Source organism: Vulpes lagopus, chromosome X, assembly GCF_018345385.1.
Source record: "Vulpes lagopus strain Blue_001 chromosome X, ASM1834538v1, whole genome shotgun sequence".
NCBI classification, from domain to species: Eukaryota; Metazoa; Chordata; class Mammalia; order Carnivora; family Canidae; genus Vulpes; species Vulpes lagopus.
The window spans coordinates 100,658,384-100,682,537 of NC_054848.1; the positions used below are offsets into that span (position 1 = coordinate 100,658,384).

A 24,154-nucleotide genomic window follows, 5' to 3' on the forward strand; every position below is an offset into this window, starting at 1 on the left:
CAGAGGATGACCAGAGACCAGCTAGCTGAATTTAGCTGTAGGAATGAAGAAATGGCAAATCTGAGAACTACGGAAAAAGAATTCTTTATTAACAGCCGGCAAATAATTAGAATAAAGAATCAAATGTGGCTTTCCCTTCTTACTAGGAAAATAAATGAAATTATTATGTGGACAAACTGTATAATGGGAAAGTGGAACATTGCCAAAAAAAACAAAAACAAAAACAAAAGAACAGAACAGCTCTGACTTTGTTGTATCTAAAGTCAACATGTAATTCAAAGCCTCTGAAGGGAGAAATTACTTGAAATTTTAAGAAACCAGAATAATTTGGGTATAATTAGGTAAAGTCCACACTGTTCATAATCAGGGAGATCACTAAGAAATGCAAATTGGCTATCTTAGGTCAGAAAGCAGCTACTTTTCTGCCTCAGTATCATCTTCATTCCAGGGAAAAGGGTCATTTTGAATAGCACTATATGGTTTATGCTTAATGTGGATTTGAAGAAACCCATTCTGAGGAATAAATCAGCAAAAGCCCAATAAAGCTTCAAATTACCATTTCAGAAAAGGTCAACTATTATAGAGCAGAGGTCAGTGTAAACTTTGAAACATCCTCATATTTGTAAACGTTATCAAAAAGGTTTCCCTGCAATGGGTGGCAGGTAAACCATTAATATGAAAAGGGCCTGTGTGCCTGCTATGGACCCTATCCTATGCTACAGCCAAGCTTCAATAAGGAAGCACACAAGGGACAGAGCACTCACAGAATCTATGGATGGACAGGAACATGGACTAAGAGTCTTTGTGGCCTGTGTGTAATTTCATGACATGTAATATATTCTGCACTGCACAGCTTAAAAACTGCATTCATATCTATTATATCCAAGGATCCTCACAACATTGTCAGAAAAAAAGAATCCTAGGTATTAATATTACGCCAATAATACAGTTAAAGATACTGAGGCTCAGAGAATTAAACAGCTTGCATACACTACAAAATGGTGGAGTTGGTGCTAAAATTTAGGTCTCCTGAAACCAAGTTCAATGCATTTTCCACTATACCATGAAATCACAATCTCTGCCCAGAGCATGAGAAAAGACTTAAGAGCAACCAAAGACAGAGCCTTGATGATCACAGAAAAGAGAAGATAAATTGGCAAAGCCCTCCCCTCAAAAAAAGTATTTAAATGGCTTAAAATACATTAGACCCATGACATTCATGAGGGCTAATCTAAAGATCTGTAAGAATTCCTAAATTTGAGAAAGACACTGGGTGCTAGGTAAGCTTCCTCACTAGCTAAGTAACTCATTCCCATACACCAACCTTTTAGTATTCTAAGATCCAAATGCATAAGCACCTACACCTATGTTGTCCAATTTCAGTTTTATAATAATCTAACATGGAGATTATTCCCTTTAGCAATTACTATGTTTCATGAGTCTTTAGGATTGCTCATAAACTGGAAATATCTCAACTGTTAAACTCCACAAATGGCGAGGGTCTACTGTAGGAAGTAAATCAAGAAAAGAAAATGGCAGAATCAGAGATTAAAGAATAGGATGAGAAACAGTATTCAGAAGGCCAGAGAGACCAGTGGTTAGAGGAGGTAAGTGTGTAATGGTAAAGTATCCTTTAGATAAGTGAGGATGTCTTTGAAGACCTTGAAAAGGACGCTTTGTAAGGAGTCACTGTAATACAAGCCAAACTGAAGATCTCAGACAGACAGAGAGGTGTTAGTGAGGAATTTATGCAACAAGCTTTTAAAAAAGGCCAAAGTTCAAAACTACCTAATGATGAAAAACATGGCTTAACTGAACTCTGATTTTTGAAGTTTTGTTTTATTTTCCTCACCTCTCTTTCTTCATGTGGGGTTTGTCCATCCAATCGACAATACTCATAACCACGCCACATACAATAATCCTCCAAAATGTCCAGCAAGCGAGTCATCTGGCTAAAAATGAGAACCCTTGAACCTAAAACATTTCCCCCAAAAAGCAAGTTATTCAACTTGTGTAAAACTAATTTGAAAGTTACAAAAATATAAGTAAACATCACATGTTAATATACAGTACATGAACCCTTCATGAAACCCACACACCTACACTTTCAAGGAATGCTATACAGAATTACGCACTGCGAATTATACATATTTAAGAACTTCGAAACCCTCCATACATATTGAGAAGATTTAAAGTCTGCCTTTACTCAGTCCTAAGGATGAATGATGGGTCCCTACAACCTTTCACTAGACCACCGCAATAGTCTCCCAACTAGTGTCCTGTTTCTCATTTCTCATCCTCAGTAGAACCCCCATACCACTTCAAAGGTTCTCCTCCAAATGCACAAGTCTAATTGTGTCAGCTGACACAGCAAAATCTTCTATGACACACCTCCCTCCCTGCCTTCCAAATAGTCCAAACTCCTTTAAGCGTGTGTAAAAGGCCTTTCATAATCTGGCCCCATTCAACTTTCCAGATTCATCAATTGCCACTCTAACCCAAATACTATAAGCTCTCCATTCCCATTCTTCACACTTCTGTTTCATTGTAAAATGCTTCCCTCTCCTTTTTCCCATGATTTACTTCTAGACATTCTCCAGCACTCACTTCAAATGTCACCTTTGTGAAGATTTCCCCAACTCCCAATTTCTCAACATATCATAGCACTTATCAAAATGAACTGCAACTATCCCTCTTCACTATACTGTTTGTCCAAGGCAAAGACTGTTGTCTTATGCATCTTTGTATACCCCCAGCCAATAGAACAATTCCTGGCAAATAAGAAGTACTCAAAAGTGTTTGCTGAATGAGTGAATGAATGAATGGTGAGCAAAGATGCAAAATGTTATTCATACACAAGTCACTTAAATAAAGTCATTTTATGTTAATGTATAGATTTGTAACTCACCCTGTTCTTTGAGTTTGGCCAATAGTTTATCAAGAACTACCATTTTACCACTGTTGCTGACAACGTGCTCATCAGTGGTATAAGGTGGACCAGGTTCAGCACCATCAAACAAGTAAGGATGATTACAACACTTTCGAAGCTGCATCAGAATGTTTAAGAGTCGCATCTTGTCCATCTTGCCAGCCGAGTTTAACACATCAATATCTTTCATCAGGATTTTTGTATACCTAAAATTTTTAACTATAATTAGTCATTTATTATATGTAATCGATGAATCAGTAAACTCTACTCCTGAAACCAGTATTACACTATATGCTAATTAATTAGAATTTAAATAAAATTTTGAAAAGAAAAAAATAAAAAATACTCAGTTTCGGTGAATATGTGATGAAATAGAAGGATCTTATAAACTGATATGGATATGTTAGTACACTCTTTCTGAAGGACAATCTGACAAGATAGAGAAGTTTTAAAATGTGAATATTCTACATCTGCAATTTTGTCCATTGTGGATAGCAATATATGTGGAATAGTGTTCATCACAGCACTGTTTGTAATAACAAAAACTTAAAAAACTACCGAAAAAAAAGAGTTTAATGCCATCAAGCAACATCCCTTTGGTGACCAGCATAGAGTCCTATTTAAAGATAAACAACAAACTCAATTTTGAGACTAAATATGATCAGCAAAAACAAGAAACTTTTGAAGATTTTAACTTTATGCTGCCTCCAAACATGTTTCCTCCTGCTTTAGCCATTGCTACAAATTGCCATCAGCTGATAACTATCCAGATAACTATTATAATTATTCAATAACTACAATATTTGCTGAAAGCTGGCATCCAACTTTTACTTGTTTGAGCTAAAAACAATCATGATTTCTTATACCTAATCTTCCTAAGGCATTTTTTTCTGATCTGTAAACATTCATTATCTTTTGTTGACCTTTACCAGGTGAATATAGACCTATGTATCCACTTGAACAGTAATTAATATGTAATTATAACAGCCAGCTTGTATCGAGTGAAAGTGCCAGGTATCATGTGAAAGGCTTTATATAAATCATCTTGTTAAATCTTCACAAAAATTCTGACGTATGTACTAGAATCACTCCCACTTTACAAATGGAAATTCACGCGGCTAAGAGAATTGAAAACAACCTACTCAGGGCCACAAAAAGGGACAAAGTCAGAATTTGATCTTATGTTTCAATCTAGAGAAATGTACTCTTCACCACTACCCTATACTGATTTCAGTAGTAGAGAAGTCATTATATATTATTAGTCATCTAACTTTATTTACTTTATAAGCAACATTTTGCTTTTTCTTTTAAGTGGGCTCAACACAGAGCTAGAACTCATGACCCTGAGATCAAAACCTAAGCTGAGATGGAGTCAGATGCCTAACCTACTGAACCACTTGTGGGCAAAATGATGCCCCACAACATTTTGCTTCTCTAAGCAGCATGATTACATTAAGTATGTCCAATTTATGATACCTTGGGACTTCTCGTCAATTTCCTGCTTTGCTTGTCTTTATCAAACCAATTCAGCTTTTATTTAATATTCACAATCACTATTCTCATCCATCTTATTATTACTTATTACTGTTATTACTATTTTCACTGATGAAAAAGCAAGAATAACAAATATGCAAGTGACATTAGCCTCTTTAACCCTGACATCAACTCATAAGCTAAATACTATTATCCCCATTTTACAGAAGGGAAACTGAGGTTATATAATTTACCCAAGCTAAATAGCTGCTAAGATGCAAAGCATGGGATTCAAATACAGATCTATAGACTCAAGGCCCATGTTCTTTCCCAAAGGCTACAAAAATATTCATCAATTTTATATTAAAGCATTTGAACTAACTTGCCATTTAAACATAAAATGTAAATTATAATATAAAGGCATAACTGAAAAAATAAGGGCATAACTGAACAACTACAAAGCTAAATTTTAATAAATCTTTATATGTAAATATATTCCAATAATATTCTAATAAATTTATTTATTCTAAATAAATAGCTCACCATTCTCGTTGCATTTTGCTCAGTCCCAAGTAAATCTTTATTTCCTTTTTAGGAGGCAGACTCTTCTCTACATCAGTTTTTATACGACGTAACAAAAATGGTTTTAAAACCTAAAAAGTGATAGTTTTATAAAAGTTTATAAAATATTTAATATTATAAACCAAATCTTTCACTGGCAACACCCTAATGTGAAATTTACTTCCCAATGCATAACCTGAAAAACACTACCAATGCCAGTTGCCAACTTTCTCAGTAAAAACGAAGTAATGGCCCATTAAAAAATCAGAATAGTGCTCACTTCAGCAACACATACACTAAAAAAAAAAAAATCAGAATAGGGGACCTAAATTAGATATTCATTATTTGATGGCACAAAATACATTAAAAAATACGACAACAAGATCACAGACTTTTGAAGAAGCATGAAACAATCTTTTATTTTTATTTTTTTAAAGATTTTATTTATTTATTCATAAAAGACACAGTGAGAGAGGGGCACAGAGACACAGGCAGAGGGAGAAGCAGGCTCCATGCAGGGAGTCTGATGTGGGACTCGATCCTGGGTCTCCAGGACCACGCAGGCCCTGGGCTGAAGCTGGCACTAAACCGCTGAGCCACCTGGGCTGCCCCAATCTTTTATTTTTAAAAAAGCTGCTTTCATACATTTGTTTTTTTATTCTGTATACGAATAAATTTTGATGGTGATAAATAGGCATTTTTTCAGAAAAGACATACAAATGACCAACAAACATATGAAAAGATGCTCAATATCATTCATCATCAGGGAAATGCAAATCAAAACTACAATAAGACATCACCTCACACCTATCAGAATGGCCAGTACCAAAAAGACAAGAAATATCAAGTGTTGGCAAGGATATGGAGGAAAAGGAACCTTCATACAACGTTGGCAGGAATAGAAGTTGATGTAGCCACTGTGGAAAACAGTATGGAAGTTCCTCAAAAAAATAAAAATAGAAATGCCACATGATCCACTAATTCTGCTACTGGGTATTTACCCACAGAAAATGAAAACACTATTATGAAAAGATACATGCACCCCTATGTTTCTTGCAGCATTATTTACAATAACCAAGTTACAGAAGCAACACTTAGGTGTCCATTGATAAATGAATGGATAATGAAGATGTGGTCTATACTCTCTTTCTCCCTCTCTCTCTCTCTCATACACACACAGAGACACACGATGGAATGTTACTCAGTCATAAAAGGATGAGATTTTCCCATTTGTGACAACATGAATGGACCTAGAAGGTATTACAGTAAGTGAAACAACAAGATTTTTTTTTAAAGATTTTATTTATTTTTTAATGAGACACACACACACACACACACACACACACACAGAGGGAGGCAGAGACACAGGCAGAGGGAGAAGCAGGATCCATGTAGGAAACCCAATGTGGGACTCAATCCCCTGACTCTGGGATCACACCCTGAGCCAAAGGCAGATGCTCAATCACTGAGCCAGCCAGGCGTCCCAAAAACAACAAGATTTTTAAATCTTAGATAAAATCTTAATTCACAGTATGGATCAGGGACTCTCTATAAGTGAGATAAAAACGCAGGCCATTTCCAAACAGTTAAATATATGAATGAAGAGAAAATGGTTCAATGTTAAGGAATATATGGACAAAGGGAGAAAAAAATTGAAATAATCAGTGTATACCTGCAAGACAGATTCTATCACAAAGAAATAATAGTGCTATCATCATCTATAGAGTACCCGTAATGTGCCAGACAGTGCACCATGAACTTTACAACAAAGAGTACCAAATCCTTACAATAGGCGCACCTGAGTAGCTCAGTGGTTAAGCATCTGCCTTTGGCTCGAGTTGTGATCCTGGGGTCCCGGGTTTGAGCCCCACATCGGTCTTCCTAAGGGGAGCCTACTTCTCCTTCTGCCTATGTCTCTGCCTCTCTGTGTCTGTGTGTCTCTCATGAATAAATAAATAAAATCTCTTTTAAAAATCGTTACAATAAATCTTTAAGGGAAATGTGATTATTTTAATTTCTTTTTTAAAAAGATTTTATTCAATGAAAATTAAAAAAAAAAAAAAGGGATCCCTGGGTGGCGCAGCGGTTTGGCGCTTGCCTTTGGCCCAGGGCGCGATCCTGGAGACCCAGGATCGAATCCCACGTCGGGCTCCCGGTGCATGGAGCCTGCTTCTCCCTCTGCCTGTGTCTCTGCCTCTCTCTCTCTCTCTCTCTGTGTGTGTGTGTGACTATCATAAATAAATGAAAATTTAAAAAAAATAAAAATAAAAAAAATAAAAAGATTTTATTCATTTTAGAGAGAAATAGCACAGGCAGAGGGAGAGGCATAGAATCTCAAGTGGACTCTGTGTCAGCATGGAGTCCATCCATCACACTTGGCACTTAGTGGCTTGATCTTACAACCCTGAGATCATGACCTGAGCTGAAACCAAGAGCCAGATGCCCAACTAACTGAGCCACCCAGGTAGCCCTCAGTTACCACACTTATTTATTTATTTGAGGGGGCGGGGAGAGAGAGAGCAGGGGGAGGAACAGAGAAAGGGAAATAGAGAATCCCAAGTAGATTCTATCTGAGCACAGAGCCCAACTCGGGGCTCCATCTCACAACCCTGAAATATGAAATCTGAGCTGAAACAAAGAGCCAGATGCCCAACCAACCAAGCCACCCAGTTGGCCTTCAATTTTATTAACTTAACTGAAGTTATTTTGCTAGTAAGTGGTAGAAGCCAAATTCAAACCCAGATCAAGCTGATTCTACAATCACCTCGGCCTCTGATCAGCTATTGTAAGCCTGGACCAGTTCCTTAGCTTTTCTGAGCCTGTTTCCTCATCCATTCATCAAAGAAAATTATGGTATATGTACAAGACAAGCATTTTAAAATAAGGATAATGATACCTATTTCCAAAGCTGCTGTGAAAATTTATGGTAGTACTTGTGTAGAGCTTAACCACAGCAGACACTAGTAAACAACAGCTATTACTATTAGAGATTTATGGGAGTTAAGGAAAAGGAAAGAGTAAAAGACAACTTCTGGCCTCTGGTTTGAGCCTCTTAAAATTGTCTAAGACAGGGCAGCCTGGGTGGCTCAGCAGTTTACCGCCGCCTTCAGCCCAGGGCATGATCCTGGAGACCAGGGATCAAATCCCACGTCGGGCTACCTGCATGGAGCCTGCTTTTCCCTTTGCCTGTGTCTCTGCCTCTCCCTGTCTCTCATGAATAAATAAAATCTTTAAAAAATTGTCTAAGACAGATTCTTAAGAGTTTCAACTACCTGTGAGACATTTATACAGAAAGACTCAGAAGGCAGTGGGATATGCAGGAACTGGGTGAGAAATCTAGAAAGATAAATTTGGGAGTTATAAGTAGATAAGAGGTAGCTGAAACCACACGAGCGGGTCCCCAAAGAGAGCACATATAAAAAAGAAAGTCAAAGACAAAGCCCTACAAAATACTAAACTTTCAGGAACAGACTGAGAAAGAAAAGACCATAAAAGGGACTGATAAGGAGTGGCCAAAAAAGTAAGAGAAAATCCATTCTGTACCCCCAGAAACCAGGTAGGAAAGGGTTTCATGCAGGAGTGGTTAGGAATACTAAGCAGTACAGAGAAGCCAAAATACTGAGCAAAAGGTGTACCTTGAATTCAGCAAGTGGAAAATGAAGACCTTACAGGGTAAGTTTCAGTTGTGTAAAATGGATGGAAGCCAGTGGTCAATGGATTCAAGAGTAAACAGGAGATTAGGTAGTAGAGATGGAGAAAATGAACCACTTATTCAAGAAACTTAGCTATCATGGGAAGAAATCAGAATCACAGCTACAGTTATACAGTGTTGAGAGAGTATTATTTTGTTTATGTGTGAGGGTGGGTGCATAAGGGGTGTGGGTTTGGATTTTAAGAAGGAAGATACTTGAGCATGTTTCCATGTTAGGAAAAAGAGCCAATACAGAGTGAGAGCTAGAAAATTCAGTCAATATAAAGGATAAATTATGGAGAAAGATCCATAAGGAAACAGGGAGAGATGAGATCCAGGGTTCATGTTGGAAGACTTAGCCACTGACCAGAGGCTAAGTCTCTTCCATTCATTTCAGAGAAAAAACATCTGTAACACAGATCCAGATATCCTTAGAAGCTGGATGTCCTTGAAGGAGTTCCTATCTAACAACTTCTCTGTTCTCTTTGAGAAAATAATGATGTTACTTGCTGAGAAAGGAGGAGGTCAGGCAGTATCTGGAATGGAAGTCTTAGGGAGATTAGTGAAAGTCTGAAATAGCTGTTATAGGAAATGGAAAGGAATGCTATACAAGGCCATGTTGAAGGACTACTGACATCATCAAATCTCAGCTTATGTTACAGAACATGAAATTGGAGTTTTTCCAATTTAAACAGTTGTATAATCTTCTTTATCACTATTGAACAGCCCCAATACAGAGTAAGTCACTCTGAAAATAAGTGGTAGAAGCAGAGTTCAAACCCAAAGACAGAGTCAGTTATACTATTCCAGTTTAGGGCTTCTAGGGCAGAAATGGCAGATGGACAAGAAAGAAAGAGTTTGAAGTATTGGCAAAAGGTGGTTTTAAGGGGGATCCCTGGGTGGCTCAGTGGGTTTAGTGCCTGCCTTTGGCCCAGGGCATGATCCTGGAGTCCTGGGATCAAGTCCCACATTGGGCTCCCTGCATGTAGCCTAGTTCTCCCTCTGCCTGTGTCTCTGCCTCTCTCTCTCTCTCTCTCTCTCTCTCATGAATAAATAAATAAAATCTTTAAAAAAAATAAAAAATAAAAAGGTGGCTTAAGTGACCAAAAAATGGGCTTATTGTTTGACACAGAAAAAAGTAACAACAGGGGCACCTGGCTGGCTCTGTCAGTAGAGCCTACACACTCTTGATAATAGGGTTATGAGTTGAACCCATGTGGAGTGTAGAGATTACTTAAAAATAAAGTCTTTTTTTAAAGAAAAAAGTAACAACAGAAATGAAGTGATGGATGAGAAAAATCAGGGATCCAAAGACTGGAGATCTCTGTAAGGTAACAGAATAAGTAGAGGAGTAACATAAGTGAAAGAGCTAAGAAAAAAAGGTATAAGGAGTTGTTATCAAAGAATGGAAAACTGGTATTTAATGAATGTGAGGGAGTTACCTGGTGATGAGTGGATAACAGAGAAGAGAATGGGTGGAAGATGAACCTGCAAGATAACTTCACCTTAAAAGAAAGAGTTCTATACTGTATACATGAGGGTGGAGAAATAGTGGCTTAGAAATGGCACTAGGGAACTAGAAAATCCTGATGCCATCTTAAGGACCTGTGGGGTATGGGAGTATGAACAGCTTCTACTGGAGAGGACCACACTATCCATGCAGGAGAGCCAAAGCAAAAACGCTATTCCCTAGACAGGCTGAGAACAGAGTTGAGTTATTTCCCAAAGGGGCTGCTACAAAGACTGGGAGGGAGAAGCAGTATCACTGAGCCAAGAGGTAAAACCAACAAGTTCAAACAGATTCTATGGCATTTTGTTTTCTGGTTCAGTATGTATTTAATTATTAAATTTTCTTGTCTATTACTTACTGCGTGAAGTCTTTCCACAAGTTTTTGATCACCAAGACAATTTTTAGTGTCAAACCAAGAGTCAAAGTCCTGTAGAGGGGTGAAAATTCTGCAGTAAGCACACAGGTGGTTGGCTTTTTTTTTTTTTTAATAAACTATGTCGTATAAATTCTTATCCAATGATACAGCAGTAATTCATTTTAAAAGCACTTTCAAAAATGTGTTCACTGTGATGGTCAATATTATTTACTTTTCAAAATAGCTAAAATACCAGAGGAGTTAAAATTTGAACTCCACCAGCAGTGTTTCCTTAAAAGACTTTTATTAGGCTTCCTCATACCATAGTAGCATTACATCCAGTTAAGAGGTAGAGTAGGAGTAAGAATATAAAATTGAAGGTACATAATGATAATGAAAATTCTAAATAATAAAAATAAGCAAAAGCAAGATAAGGTATACAAACCAATGGATAGTTGAACTTGGTACTTTTTATTATCAATTAATTTCAGGAATGAGAAAAATCAAGCTCCAATGTCCTTAAATCATTCAATTCAGTTTGCTGCACTAGCATAACCTTGTGTTAATGATAAAAACAATGTAAATCATACATTCACAAAATAAGTTGTTTTTCGAATCACACATCATGAGGTCTTTAGTACTTACCAAATATTAATGACTATAATAATCAAACACCATTTTAAAGACTACACCTGCCATACTAGTATGTAGAAAGCCCTTCCAATTTAATTAGAAGAAAATTTTGAATTTACAATCGTGAACTCAGTCTAATCTCATATCGTAAGTTTTTGACAGCAATGCAATATTCGCAAAGTTTAACAGGCAGAATAATCTCAAAGAAAAGAATCATTATTTCTCTAAATATCCCCATTTGAAAACTGTGCACTTAAGAACTTTTTTCTGAGAAAACCAAAATGCACAAAGAATTACAAATGAAAAAGAATTATAAATTTCAAACTACATTCTATGCTTTGAAAACAGATGTCTGTGAACATAAGAAAATTACATTTAAAACATAAGACTTAAACTTACATCTGCAGAATTAAAGACATCAGGCAATAAGAAGTTGAGTAATGCCCAGAGTTCATGCAGGTTATTCTGCAAAGGTGTTCCAGTTAGGAGTAAGCGGTTAGTTGACTTGAATTCACGAACAATCTCTGAAAGCTGGAAAAATAATAGTTATGTTAACATTGCTTTATTCATCAGAATGCTCAAAATTCAGCTCTTTATCCAACCAATACATGTTTTGAGTAAAATAAAACTTGAAAATTATTTTTCAATAGAAAAATATCCTAGCTCAGGTGATATTGCCACAGTGAATCACAACTAAATAAAATCTTCTAGGCATTTCTATGCTTACAAGAATGCAAATTATAATCATACCGGAGACTCCTCCCTCACTTCAAAAAACTTATTTTCTCCATTTTGGCTCCACAAAAACAGTCAGAACTCCATGGAATCCAGGCTAATCACTGTACATACTAATATCTCTTTCTCCCTGCTAATCATGTTCATCTACATACCTAGCCAAGTTCTAACTTGGCCTGGTGACAATTTCTAAGCATGAGAGTTGCACCCATTTTTCCTATCTTGTATTAACTTTCTAAATATAAGACTATAAAAATTAAAGCACAAAAGGATAAAAGAACGGTAACCTTTGTGAATAAAAATGCATGTTTTTATAATACTCTTAAATAATTATTCTCTCACATGCGTCTTTTTTTATTGGGTACTGGTTTCAAACTGAAATTAGTATGATCAACCTGGTGGTTTTGCTCCAGTTCTGTCCCTGTTTCTCCCAAAGTAGCCCAGTGATCCAAAGGGAGGTTCATCATAATAACTGATGCTCTTCCTACTGTTGATGGAGTTGAATGGCAAGAAATATTGATATTTTTCAAAGTTAATACCACACTCTAATTCACACAAGTCAGATAATTCCAGGAAATGATTTTTTCTAATCCTTATGAACACACATAAGCTGGCAGGCTCCTCAATAAAAGACAAATCAATGCAAATGACTTTTGTATATTAAATATTACCAAAATATTTAAATACTATAGCATAACAGAGTTAGGCTGCAACAGGTAGAGCAAATGAACACCTAATTTTCTTTATATTAAAAACTGTGCTCAATTTTCATTTGTCTCATATTCAACAATTTAAACTTTAAAACCATTTTTTAAAGATTTTATTTATTCATGAGAGACACAGAGAGAGAGGCAGAGACACAGGCAGAGGGAGAAGCAGGCTCCATGCAGGGAGCCTGATGTGGGACTCAATCCCAGGACCCCAGGATCATGCCCTGAGCAGAAGGCAGATGCTTTAACTGCTGAGCCACCCAGGCATCCCCCTAAAACCATTTTTAGAACTAATTTTCATTCACATTCTGTGAATAAAATCACAACCTTCTAAACCTTTTTCATCTTGAATACACAAAGGTAAACAGACATGGTAGTTAAAAGAAAACAATGACATTGAAAATTGGCTTACCTTGGATTTTTCATTCTTTATTCTGTGAGCCTCATCAATGACTAGGTATCGCCAATGAAACTTTTTAAATACAGATTTTTCTTTAATTACCATCTCATAAGAAGTAACACAAACATCCCATTCTCCTGGCATCATTTCATCACGAATAAAAGCAGCCTAATGCAAAATAAGTTCCTTATATTAGAATACACTAACAAGATGGTCACAGAATTAAAACATCAAGAGAGTATCAATAATTCTAAGAGACCTGGGAATCATTTAGTCTCATCCATTTCAAAGATAGGAAAACCAAGGCCCAAAGACACATTTGTGAGCAATTATCTGAATGACATGTTAATATATTCATCAACAAAAGAGAAGCAAAGGCTTCCCTTAAACACATACAGTATATCCAATAAACCGAAGTTCTTATCACCAGAAGATGACTATATTACTAGGCTCTCTTCATAAGACAAATGATCCAAAAAGACATAGGTGAGATAACTACTTTCTGAAAACTATATTCTTACCAAGATCCAAGCATTACCAACTATTACAAACACAGTTTTACCAAATGAAAAGAACTCATTATACATGAATGATTACAACCTTTTGGGATCTCTTAATATATTCCTTCCCTTTCTAGTAGGAATGAGTCACATATTTTGTTAAGGGGTCATGAAAAGCCCATTAATGTTTTTGTGAACTTCCTGATGTTAATGTGAAGCTACAAATATGATTTGATAAAGGGGACTTGCTCTATCTAGTACAGGAGGCTATTTAAAACAGTGAGACTATTTAGAACTATTTTTAAATCTTCACAGGCAGTGGCCAACATACTTGCCAAGCTTACTGAGAGCATTTTTAATTTGAACAAACTGAATTTTAGGTTTACAGGTCAAAATAAAACCACAGAAGTTACAGGGAGCAGCCAAATCTATATTAAGAAGGTTCTGATGAGTACTGTAAATCTAAAATTACAATGCATAAACAAAGTAATTGTTAGCTGCAAACTCATTATTTAATAAATTCTCAGTTATGGACCAAACACAGTTACTCATTCAACAAATATTTACCAAGTGCCCATATGTATAAAAGAATTGCCTGAACTAAAATAGAAGACAGAAAAAAGGCCTTTGTAGAGATTTCAGTGGCACTCTGGAAAGTGGTCATATTTAAAAAGTTAATTAAAACATTAGGGAACTAGAGGCAACATAAAGAGAACCAGGGTGCCAGACCCCATTTGGTCTCACAAACACCCTATCTTTGATTTTATGAAACACTAAGTTTAATGATTTCTCCTGCAGTTTCATGAAACATATGCACATTTTTCAATTAAAATTAGCCCTACTTTGAAATTTGTGTAACAGAATATTGAATATCACATAATCCAAAAGCTCTCACTTTATAGTTGACAAAATTAAGGCCCTTCAAAAGTCACTCAACATCACAGAGTCAATAGCAAATCTAGAAACAGATCTCCCATTCCCATGTCCAAGATCTTTGATGCCTGTGGAGTGGAAAAAGAAGGGGTCAAAAAATCAAGTTTGGTGGGGCATCTGGCTGGCTCAGTCAGTAGAGCATGCATAGAGCATGCAACTCTTGATCTCAGAGTCATGAAATCAAATCCCATGTTGGGTGCAGAGCTTACTTTAAAAAAGACAACTAAAAAACCTTACTTGGGATTCACATTTCTATATACTCCAGGACTACATTAGCATCAAACTGGATCCAGACTATTACTGAGAATTTCCCAACTCAAACAAGTATCTGTTATAATCTATATCAAATTCTTAAATAACACATTGACCTCATAAAATGTTTACAAAAGGCCAGGAAACCATAAAGACCCAATATATCCCATATGATACCAAGGTTTAAATCCGTCTAGGAGTAATGATCTGGATTTTCTCTATACATACTGACATCAATCAAGTCAATTAAGTGTTGAATATAGTACATTACTCATATTACTAATAATTACCAGTTTGCAAATTCTATTGCCCCTGGCTCACAGTAAAATTATAGTTTAGATTGCAATCCTTTAAAAAAAGGAGTAATACATATCCCCACCATGTGTGAAACACTCTATTTTCCATTCTACTTTATCTCAATGTTTTAAAAAATTATAATCACCACCAACATGAATTCCCAGTATCAATGACTGGCAATATGAAAAACACGGACTTTGAAGATTGGTTTTCAAGATTTAAAAATTTTTTCTTAAAGATCTTATTTATTTGACAGAGAGAGAGTGCGTGCACACACACAAGCAGAGGGGAGCAGCAGGCAGAGGGAGAAGCAGGATCCCAGCTGAGCAGGGAGCCCGACACAAGGCTTGATCCCAGCATCCTGAGATCATGACCTGAGCTGAAGGCAGACGCTTAATGACTGAGCCACCCAGGTGCCCCAAGATTAAAACAGTTCTGAAGCCACCAGTAGAATCCCAACTTCCATGGGGTAGAGATAAGGTTGTCACAAATTAAATATATCTACTCTTTCTTTAAAACTCCCAGATATACTTCATGAAATCCTTGGATTCCATATAATATAGTGGAAAACCACTGACAGTTTTACTGAGACAAAAGAAAATGCAAGCATACATATTTCTTCTCTGCTTACGATCTTCAAGAAATAATTTCAGCCAAAAATCAATACTTTAGAAATGCAGTTTTATAAAGAGTGGTATTATATTAAAGAACAGCAGTGAGGGGTGCCTGGGTGGCTCAGTCCATTCAGCGTCTACTGCCTTCGTGGCTCAGGTCATGATCCCTGGGTCCTGGGATAGAGACCCTTGTCCGGCTCCCTGCTTAGTGGGAAGTCTGCTTGTCCCTCTCTGCCCATCCCCACTGCAAATGCACTCTCTCTCTCTCTCTCCTTCTAATAAATAAATAAATAAATAAAACCTTAAAATAAAGAAAAGAACAGTGGTAAGAAAGAGTTCTAAATGACTAATTTGCCACTGGGAAATACCAGGCATATGGAAGAATCAAGTCTGTAATTCTAAATTTATGAGTTCAGTATTTCAACATTTAAATTATTTATAAGTTAAATTTAAATAAGTTTATGTAATTTTTCTTCAAGCAAAATGATAAGAATAAAATTACATAATTCATTATGCTACCATTCTTTTGAGGATATCTTTTGATAACCTATCTAAATATGTAAAATAGAATAAATCTTTACTCTAAACTATGTCCTCTGGAGGCAAAATAAAGGCAAAGTTTAATAATATGCTTTCTAAGCTGATTATTCATTTTTATATTTTTGCATAATTTATTTCTTTTAGATTAATTCTACAGTCCTAAATAACTGTAGCCTACTAGATTGACAAATGGCTAATTTAAGCAAGAGCCCAGAGCTTCTAATATCTAAGAATGTATGCAGATATGTATTTTTTTATTCAAAGACCAAAACTGAAAGCTGTGTCTATGCATAAACACAAAACAGAAGGCTCTCCATAGTAATAGAAAAGGTTCCATTCATGTGTGTGTGCACGTATACCAAGTCAAAGTCCAAAGTAAAAAATTTAAACAAAAATATTAAGTCATGCAAATTTACATATTTTTGGTGTCAAACAGCACAACTGATAGTGTCATGGAAAAGATATACTGTCAATAAAGACTTTTTTATAAAACATGATTTAAAATGCAACTCAAAAATACTGAGGTTAATGACCTAGTTGAAATTAAATGCAGATAAGCATAGTAACAGATTGTCTGTTATTAATAAGTAACATATCTACTTCACAGAAGTGTTGTGAGAATTAATTAATATATAAAAGGCACTTAAAACAGAGCCTAACATGGAGTTATTTACTAGTAGCAGTCAACTTCAATGCCTTTTAAGGTAATAGTATGCAACTTAACCCTATAAATTATGTTGTTCTTGATGGCCTCTTTAAACCTATTACTTACTCTCGCATCCTTGTCTCCAACGAAACAAATAACACGGAGAGATGGGACCCATCGCTTAAATTCATTCATCCAGTTGTATAAAGTAGACTTTGGAACTAAAACCATGTGAGGTCCAGGAATGTTTCGGTAATGTTTCAGGTAACCAAGCAAAGCAATCGTTTGTAAAGTCTTACCAAGACCCTGCATTACCATTACAAAGAAAAAAATCCATAAATGTTTATTTAATGAAACATTTTGTTAGTGGTAACATTACAAAAGACATTTGCCAACTATGTAGGGAAAAATTTAAAGATCTTTGTTTTTTTTTTTTTTAGTGAATTCCAATTCATACTTACTGTGTGCACAAAAAGAAACCAGGAACTTGCAAGTAGAAAGCTGCTTTGTTGCTCCTCCTTTTTTCTTTAAGATTTTATTTACTTATTCATGAGAGACAAAGAGACAGGCAGAGACACAGGCAGAGGAAGAAGCAGGCTCCATGCAGGGAGCCCGACCTGGGACTCAATCCCAGGTCTCCAGGATCAGGCCCTGGGCTGAAGGCAGTGCTAAACCACTGAGCCACCCAGGCTGCCCATGTTGCTCCTCTTAAAGGAACAAGCAGTCTACTTTATCATTTCTTCTAGCGGCAAAATTAGTATTTTTGTATGTATGTGTTTCACACTCATTCCCTTTACCAGCCTGCTCAGACACTGATCTTTATTTCCCACTGTCCCCAACATTATTACAGCCCAGGCATGAAATATTCAGACTATGCATCTCAAGGGACTTGTGGCTCTCTGTACTTGCATCTCACACCCTTGAAGACCTACAGAACCATAAAAGAACCAGAACATAAAAGAACTCTGCAGCCAGAAAGGGCCTTAGAGATCAACTGGTCTGGTGAACTTTTTAAAAAATAACATACTGAACACCATGAACTTGCCACCTAACCAACAAGAAAGGGAGGGATATCCTATACTGTGTGGTTTTTAAAAGAGTTTCTGGCTTTATCTCTATGCAAGCTATATATTTGCTTTGATAAACCTAGGTTTAAACTATTTTATAGGGTTTATCCTGTCTAATATTTCATTTAAGGAGATGCACCAAACCTTAAAATAGGGCAGCCCTGGTGGCTCAGTGGTTTAGCGCCGCCTTCAGCCCAGGGTGTGATCCTGGAGCCCCGGGATCGGGATCGAGTCCCACATCGGGGTCCCTGCATGGAGCCTGCTTCTCCCTCTGCCTGTGTCTTTGCTCTCTCTCTCTCTCTCTCTCTCTCTCTCTCTCTCTCTGTCTCTCATGAATAAATAAAATTTTTTTAAATAAAATCTTTTAAAAAAAATTAAAATACTTAAAATTTCTTAAGTAATTCCATTTTTAGGAATCCTATGAAAATAACTGGAAAGGTGCAGAAAAACTAAATTACAAGTGTTCTCAAAACAGTATTATTATGTACCAAATACACACATATAGCAACCCATATATGCTAAATACACACAATATGTACTATATATACACTACACATCAACCCAAATGACCTGCAATAAGGGAGGAAATGAATTATGGTAATTCCCCCAGATTAATTATTACACAGTAATTATTTTATAAATATTTGAATTATGTAGAAAATAAGTATGAATGTGAAGAAATCAGAATACCATCTTATATGTACAATATGATCTCAACTATGTAAAATAAATACAACTGGAGTTAAAATACTAAAATGAAATATACCAAAATGTCAACTATGGTTATTTCTAGGTAGCATAATTACAATTTATTTTCAATTTTTCCTTGACTTTTTTCCAGATTTTCTACACTCCTTAAAGTATCTTTCCCTTTTTTAATAATTAAAAAGTATCTGGTGTCAGCATAAATTCAATATGAAGGATCTTTAAATCCTTCATATTTAGACAGGCTGCAACCAAGAGGAGCTTGGGGCCAATAATCCTCCTGGTCTTTCTGTTACCCAATTAACCAAGCTCCTCCCCCTCTGAGTTAACTGTAGTCTCCAGCCCAGAATGCTAAATATAAGGAGCTACAGACCCTTGATTTAAAGGACCTCCTGCCACACAGCTAACGGTTGCCCAGCATCTATGGGACCAACTACTACACTACATGTTATAGAACATAAATAGTCATGTGGCTCTTCTGGGTAAGAGTGATAGCATATATGGCTCCAGAGTCACATAAATATGAATATCGCTGGGTCATAAAGATCTAGAACTGCCCCCTCTTAAATCCTATCTTATTCATTTGGTCTTAAAATACCAATCTAAGCCTTCATATACTCCCTGATCTGGTGGAATTAGCATCTTAAATAGCCTTACTTTCTTTCTTTGGTCATTTTATTTATATGCCCATCATTCCTTAGCTTACTTCTCAGGCCCTATCTGGCACTCTGCTACATCAGGACTCAACATTGCTCTTTACTTTTTTTTCATTATTCTATCTATGCACTTTCTGACTGCTCACACATTGAGGTTCTTACATTCATTGATTCATGCTTTCATCATTTATTGTTCAATTTATTCATTCACACATTTAGTATTTGCTTTATATACCCCCACTTTACTACCAAAAGGATTTCAGGTCACCTACAAAGAAAATATGTTTCAGGTAGCCTACAATGAAAACATGGAAGATAAATTAATGGTAAAATAGAAATAAAGAAGGGCCAGGGGATCCCTGGGTGGCGCAGTGGTTTAGCGCCTGTCTTTGGCCCAGGGCACGATCCTGGAGACCCGGGATCGAATCCCACATCGGGCTCCCGGTGCATGGAGCCTGCTTCTCCCTCTGCCTGTGTCTCTGTCTCTCTCTCTCTCTCTCTCTCTCTCTCTCTCTGTGTGTGACTATCATAAATAAATAAAAAAATTAAAAAAAAAAGAAGGGCCAAGAACAGATTAGAAGATATAGAATAGAAAAAGGCACAAAAGACACAATGGGCCTGCCATTACATTCCACAGTGGCTCCATTTTGGCATTAATTCTGGCTCTGAGTTTCCTGGAAGCGAAAGTGCAAACAAAATCAAAATTACAGGGAGGTTTTTTAAACCTATAAGCAATTCACACTAAGAATTAAGAATTTAAAAAAAAAAAAAAAAAAAAAAAAAGAATTAAGAATTTTGTAGCCTGTGAAAGTATATGTTCTCAAGGTTATTTAAAGAAACAGTTCTAGAGTTTACAAATGCCCTTTATATTCTAACTAAATAAAGCAATTAGACTCTAAGCCTTAAGGAGGCAATACAGCTCAGGTATTTCAAATTTACATAAAAATCATTACTAAGATTGTGTTTTCAGCTATCAACTCCTTACCATTTCATCTGCCAAGATACCATTTACTCCATTTTCATACAGAGAGATCAACCAGTTCAGCCCTCGAATCTGATAATCTCTCAGTGGTCCTCCTTTCACATCTGAAAAAGAGATCAAGACGTTTCATACTTTTGTTAATACAATCAAGAATATTTTTCTAAAACCTAATTGAAAAAAAACACCAACGCGATGAGATACTTACATGAAGGTGATACCTCGAATCTAACACAGACGTTAGATGTTTTCCGACTCTCTGAGAGGAGCTCTTCATCTTCTTCTTGTTCTGTGCGCCTGTGGCGGTAGCTGAATTGAAAAGAAATATCTTTATATTCAACTCAAATACTAAGCTATCAATTAAGTCAGTATATCTGTCATGAAAAAAATGAGTTATCTAAGGTCTTGCTTAGAAGTTGGTAGAACCAGCCTGCATTTTTACTGATTCCTAGTGAGAAAAAATTGTTGCCTCCAAAACTTATTTACATTGACAATAACCCCATTTTTTAATACAAAATTACACTCAGTAAGCAAAGAGGGAATGAGAGGAGAAGGAGAAGTGGGGACAGAAGGAAGGTAGGGAAAAAAGAGAGGGAATAAAGTAGAGATGCCAACATACTCTCCAGCAGAAATTAAGCTTTGCTTGTCATCTTTCTTTATTCGAGGACGTCCCAACTTCATGTTCAGAGGAGAGGTTGGAGATTTCTGTGCTGAAGGTTGAATAAAATGTGCAAAAAGTTCTGTCTGCTTTAATAAAAATTCAAATCTCTTTGCTCGGTCTGCTTTCTAACATACAAAACAAAAGAAAAAATGATGATTTTCTTTTTTACTCAAAGTTATTTAACAAATACTTATATTGCCCTTACTTAGTACTATTTTCTCAACACTTTCAACATATTAACTCATTTAATGGTCTTAATAAACTTATGAGGTAGGTACTAATATTATCTACATTTTACAGATGATAAAAGTAAAATATGGAGAGTAACTAACTTGTCCAAATTCCCATAGCTACTAAACAGCAGAATTCAAAAATGGCATTTTCAGATAATCTGAATAGAAGCCAAGTGATCTAACAGTAGTAAATGCCCCAACAAGAAGTACCCTGCTTATAGAGTCAGGGTCAAAAAGCAAAAACTCTTTCTAAAACATAATGATTTTGGAGATGCCTGGATGGCTCAGCGGGTTAGATGGTTGCTTTCGGCTCAGGTCGTGATCCCAGGATCCGGGATCAAGTCCCGCCGCATCAGGCTCCTGCGAAGAGCCTGCTTCTCCCTTTGCCTGTGTTTCTGCCTCTCTCTGTGGTCTCTTGTGAATAAATAAATAAATCTTTAAATAAATAAGTAAAATGTAATGATTTTCTTCTCCCAAGTGAACAAAATAAAGCATCATAACATACTATATATCCTAAATACAGAAATATAAATTATTAGCTATGATATACATACACCATTAACTGAACTCTTAGAATTTTCAAGTTGCATCTAGATACAATTAACACCTTAGAATACAGTGTCATCTTGTCTATAAATATTGTCAATGCATGGTACAATAATGTAATAAATATTTCTCTCTTCAATTACAATGATCTGGAAAATTGCACTTTTTTATTTTTTTAAAGATTTTTATTCATGGGAGACACACAGAGATAGAGACACAGGCAGAGGGAGAAACAGGCTCCCTGCAAGGAGCCTGATGCGGGACTCAATCTGGGACCCCGGGATCATGCCCTGAGCCAAAGGCAGATGCTCAACCACTGAGTCACCCAGGCATCCCAAATTGCACGTTCTAAAAAGATTTTACTTATTTGAGAGAGAAAGAGAACACAAGAGTGGGGAGAGGGGCAGAGGGACTTGCATAATCCCTGCCAAGCAAAGAGCCCAATATGGGGCTTGTTCCCTGGGCCCCAAGATCATGATGTCAGCCAAAGTCAGATGCTTAACTGACTGAGCCACCCAGGTGCCCCTGGAAAACTGCACCTTATGCTAATAATATAAAAAGTCTGTCTCTAAAGCAAGCAGGATTTGGGGGAAAAACATACACACACACACATAAATAAAATAATTAATATATATTAACTACTAAAAATCGGTATGTATTATAATTTCTCAATTCTGCTCACTTCAGCAGCACATATAATAATTTCTCAATAAATTGTAAAAGGGCATATAACTTGTACCATAATAATAAAATAAAACTTCACTATAAAACCTTAGAAGGTCAAAAGATATATACATCATTTTAGATTTAAAAAAATGAAAATGATTTTTTAATTCCCAATCACTTTCTGACCACAGGGTAGAGAATATTTGATTGCTAATGAAGGATGCATAATTAATAACACCAGAAATGTACAAGGGTTCATTAACATAAACACAAGAATTAGACAAATATATTCAGACAAGAAGCTGGAAGGAGGCCAAAACCTTTCCATTTTATGTTATCCTCACTGGAATGTTGTTTTTAGAGTTGTTAAAACATTAACTGTCTACGTTAGATGTGACCTTAGACATTTAGGCAGGGAGTTTGGTAAAATAACTATGAACAACTAAAAAATATCCTTCATCTCTACTTATTTTTTTTTAAACATTTTTTTTTTTAATTTTATTTATTTATGATAGGCACACAGTGAGAGAGAGAGAAGCAGAGACATAGGCAGAGGGAGAAGCAGGCTCCATGCACCGGGAGCCCGACGTGGGATTCGATCCCGGGTCTCCAGGATCGCGCCCCGGGCCAAAGGCAGGCGCCAAACCGCTGCGCCACCCAGGGATCCCCTCTACTTATTTTTATAATGTTCCTGCAAAAACAACCCCTCAACAAAAAAGATCAGTTCCAAATACCTGTTAATTTCTCTTTTGAGTTAACCAAATTCACTAGTTTTGAAAGATCCCAAGGCATAGAAGTCTAGTTAAAATGAAAGCTAAGATATGAACTTTGGTGAATAAAAATTAAATTAAATATATGACAAAGCAGTAGCTGGGCATAACTGAGATTATACTGCTTAAATATGTAATATTTCCATGTACTGGGCAAATGTCCTTTCCTCCAGAAAATGTATTACTATGCTACATTTCACAATATGTAACATTCATTAATATATCCAAAGCAAGAAGAGAAGGAGAAAAAAAAATATCAGTCTTACTTTGTAACCTGCTTTCTTTCAGCCATACTGATGTTGCCACTGATACTTTCACTTAGTGGATACAGTATCTATAGCATAAAACATCTTATGTGGGGGCAGCTGGGCAGCTCAATCAGTTGAGCATCTGACTCTTGGTTTTCACTTGGGTCGTGATCTCGAGGTCCTGGGATACAGCCCCCCCACACACTGAAGTTTGGGCTCTGCACTCAGTGGGGCATCTGCTTGAGGATTCTTTTCCTCTCCTTTTGCCCCTCCCCCAGCTTGTTTGTGCATGAGTGCATGCTAGCTTGGCGCGTGCGCGCGCTCTCTCTCTCTCTCTCTCAAATAAATTGATAAATCTTTTTTAAAAATCATCTGAGGAGGGATCCCTGGGTGGCGCAGCGGTTTGGCGCCTGCCTTTGTCCCAGGGCGCGATCCTGGAGACCCGGGATCGAATCCCACATCAGGCTCCCGGTGCATGGAGCCTGCTTCTCCCTCCGCCTGTGTCTCTGCCTCTCTCTCTCTCTCTGTGACTATCATAAATAAATAAAAAATTAAAAAAAAATCATCTGAGGAGCCTGGGTGGCTCAGTCAGTTAAGCGTCTGACTTTTGATTTCAGTTCAGGTCAAGATCTCAGGGTCCTGGGTTGGAGCCCCTGCTTGAGGATTCTCTCCTAACTCTGCCCACCCCACCACCCCCACCCCCACCACTAGCTCACTCATGCTCTGGCACACACTCTGTCTCTCCTGTCTCTGTCTCTCAAATAAATAAATAAATAAATCTTTTAAAAAACTCTTAGGGGCACCTGGGTGGCTCAGTTATTGTCTGCCTTTGGCTCAGGACATG

At 36.7% G+C, this 24,154-nt stretch overlaps 1 protein-coding gene across 6 annotated transcripts in view; it reads right to left on the minus strand.

Annotated features, from left to right (window-relative positions):
* Window positions 1-24,154, minus strand: part of SMARCA1 (SWI/SNF related, matrix associated, actin dependent regulator of chromatin, subfamily a, member 1) — a 73,243-nt gene that overhangs the window by 43,430 nt on the left and 5,659 nt on the right. For all 6 annotated transcript variants that reach the window (XM_041741759.1, XM_041741754.1, XM_041741758.1 and 3 more), the window contains exons 3-12: window positions 20,806-20,972; window positions 20,395-20,495; window positions 20,193-20,293; window positions 16,906-17,085; window positions 13,010-13,165; window positions 11,552-11,683; window positions 10,523-10,591; window positions 4,946-5,055; window positions 2,909-3,135; window positions 1,853-1,974 (exon numbers count right to left, since the gene is read on the minus strand). In XM_041741759.1, the coding sequence (XP_041597693.1) occupies window positions 1,853-1,974; window positions 2,909-3,135; window positions 4,946-5,055; window positions 10,523-10,591; window positions 11,552-11,683; window positions 13,010-13,165; window positions 16,906-17,085; window positions 20,193-20,293; window positions 20,395-20,495; window positions 20,806-20,972 (1,365 nt within the window). The remainder of the gene's footprint in view (window positions 1-1,852; window positions 1,975-2,908; window positions 3,136-4,945; window positions 5,056-10,522; window positions 10,592-11,551; window positions 11,684-13,009; window positions 13,166-16,905; window positions 17,086-20,192; window positions 20,294-20,394; window positions 20,496-20,805; window positions 20,973-24,154) is intronic.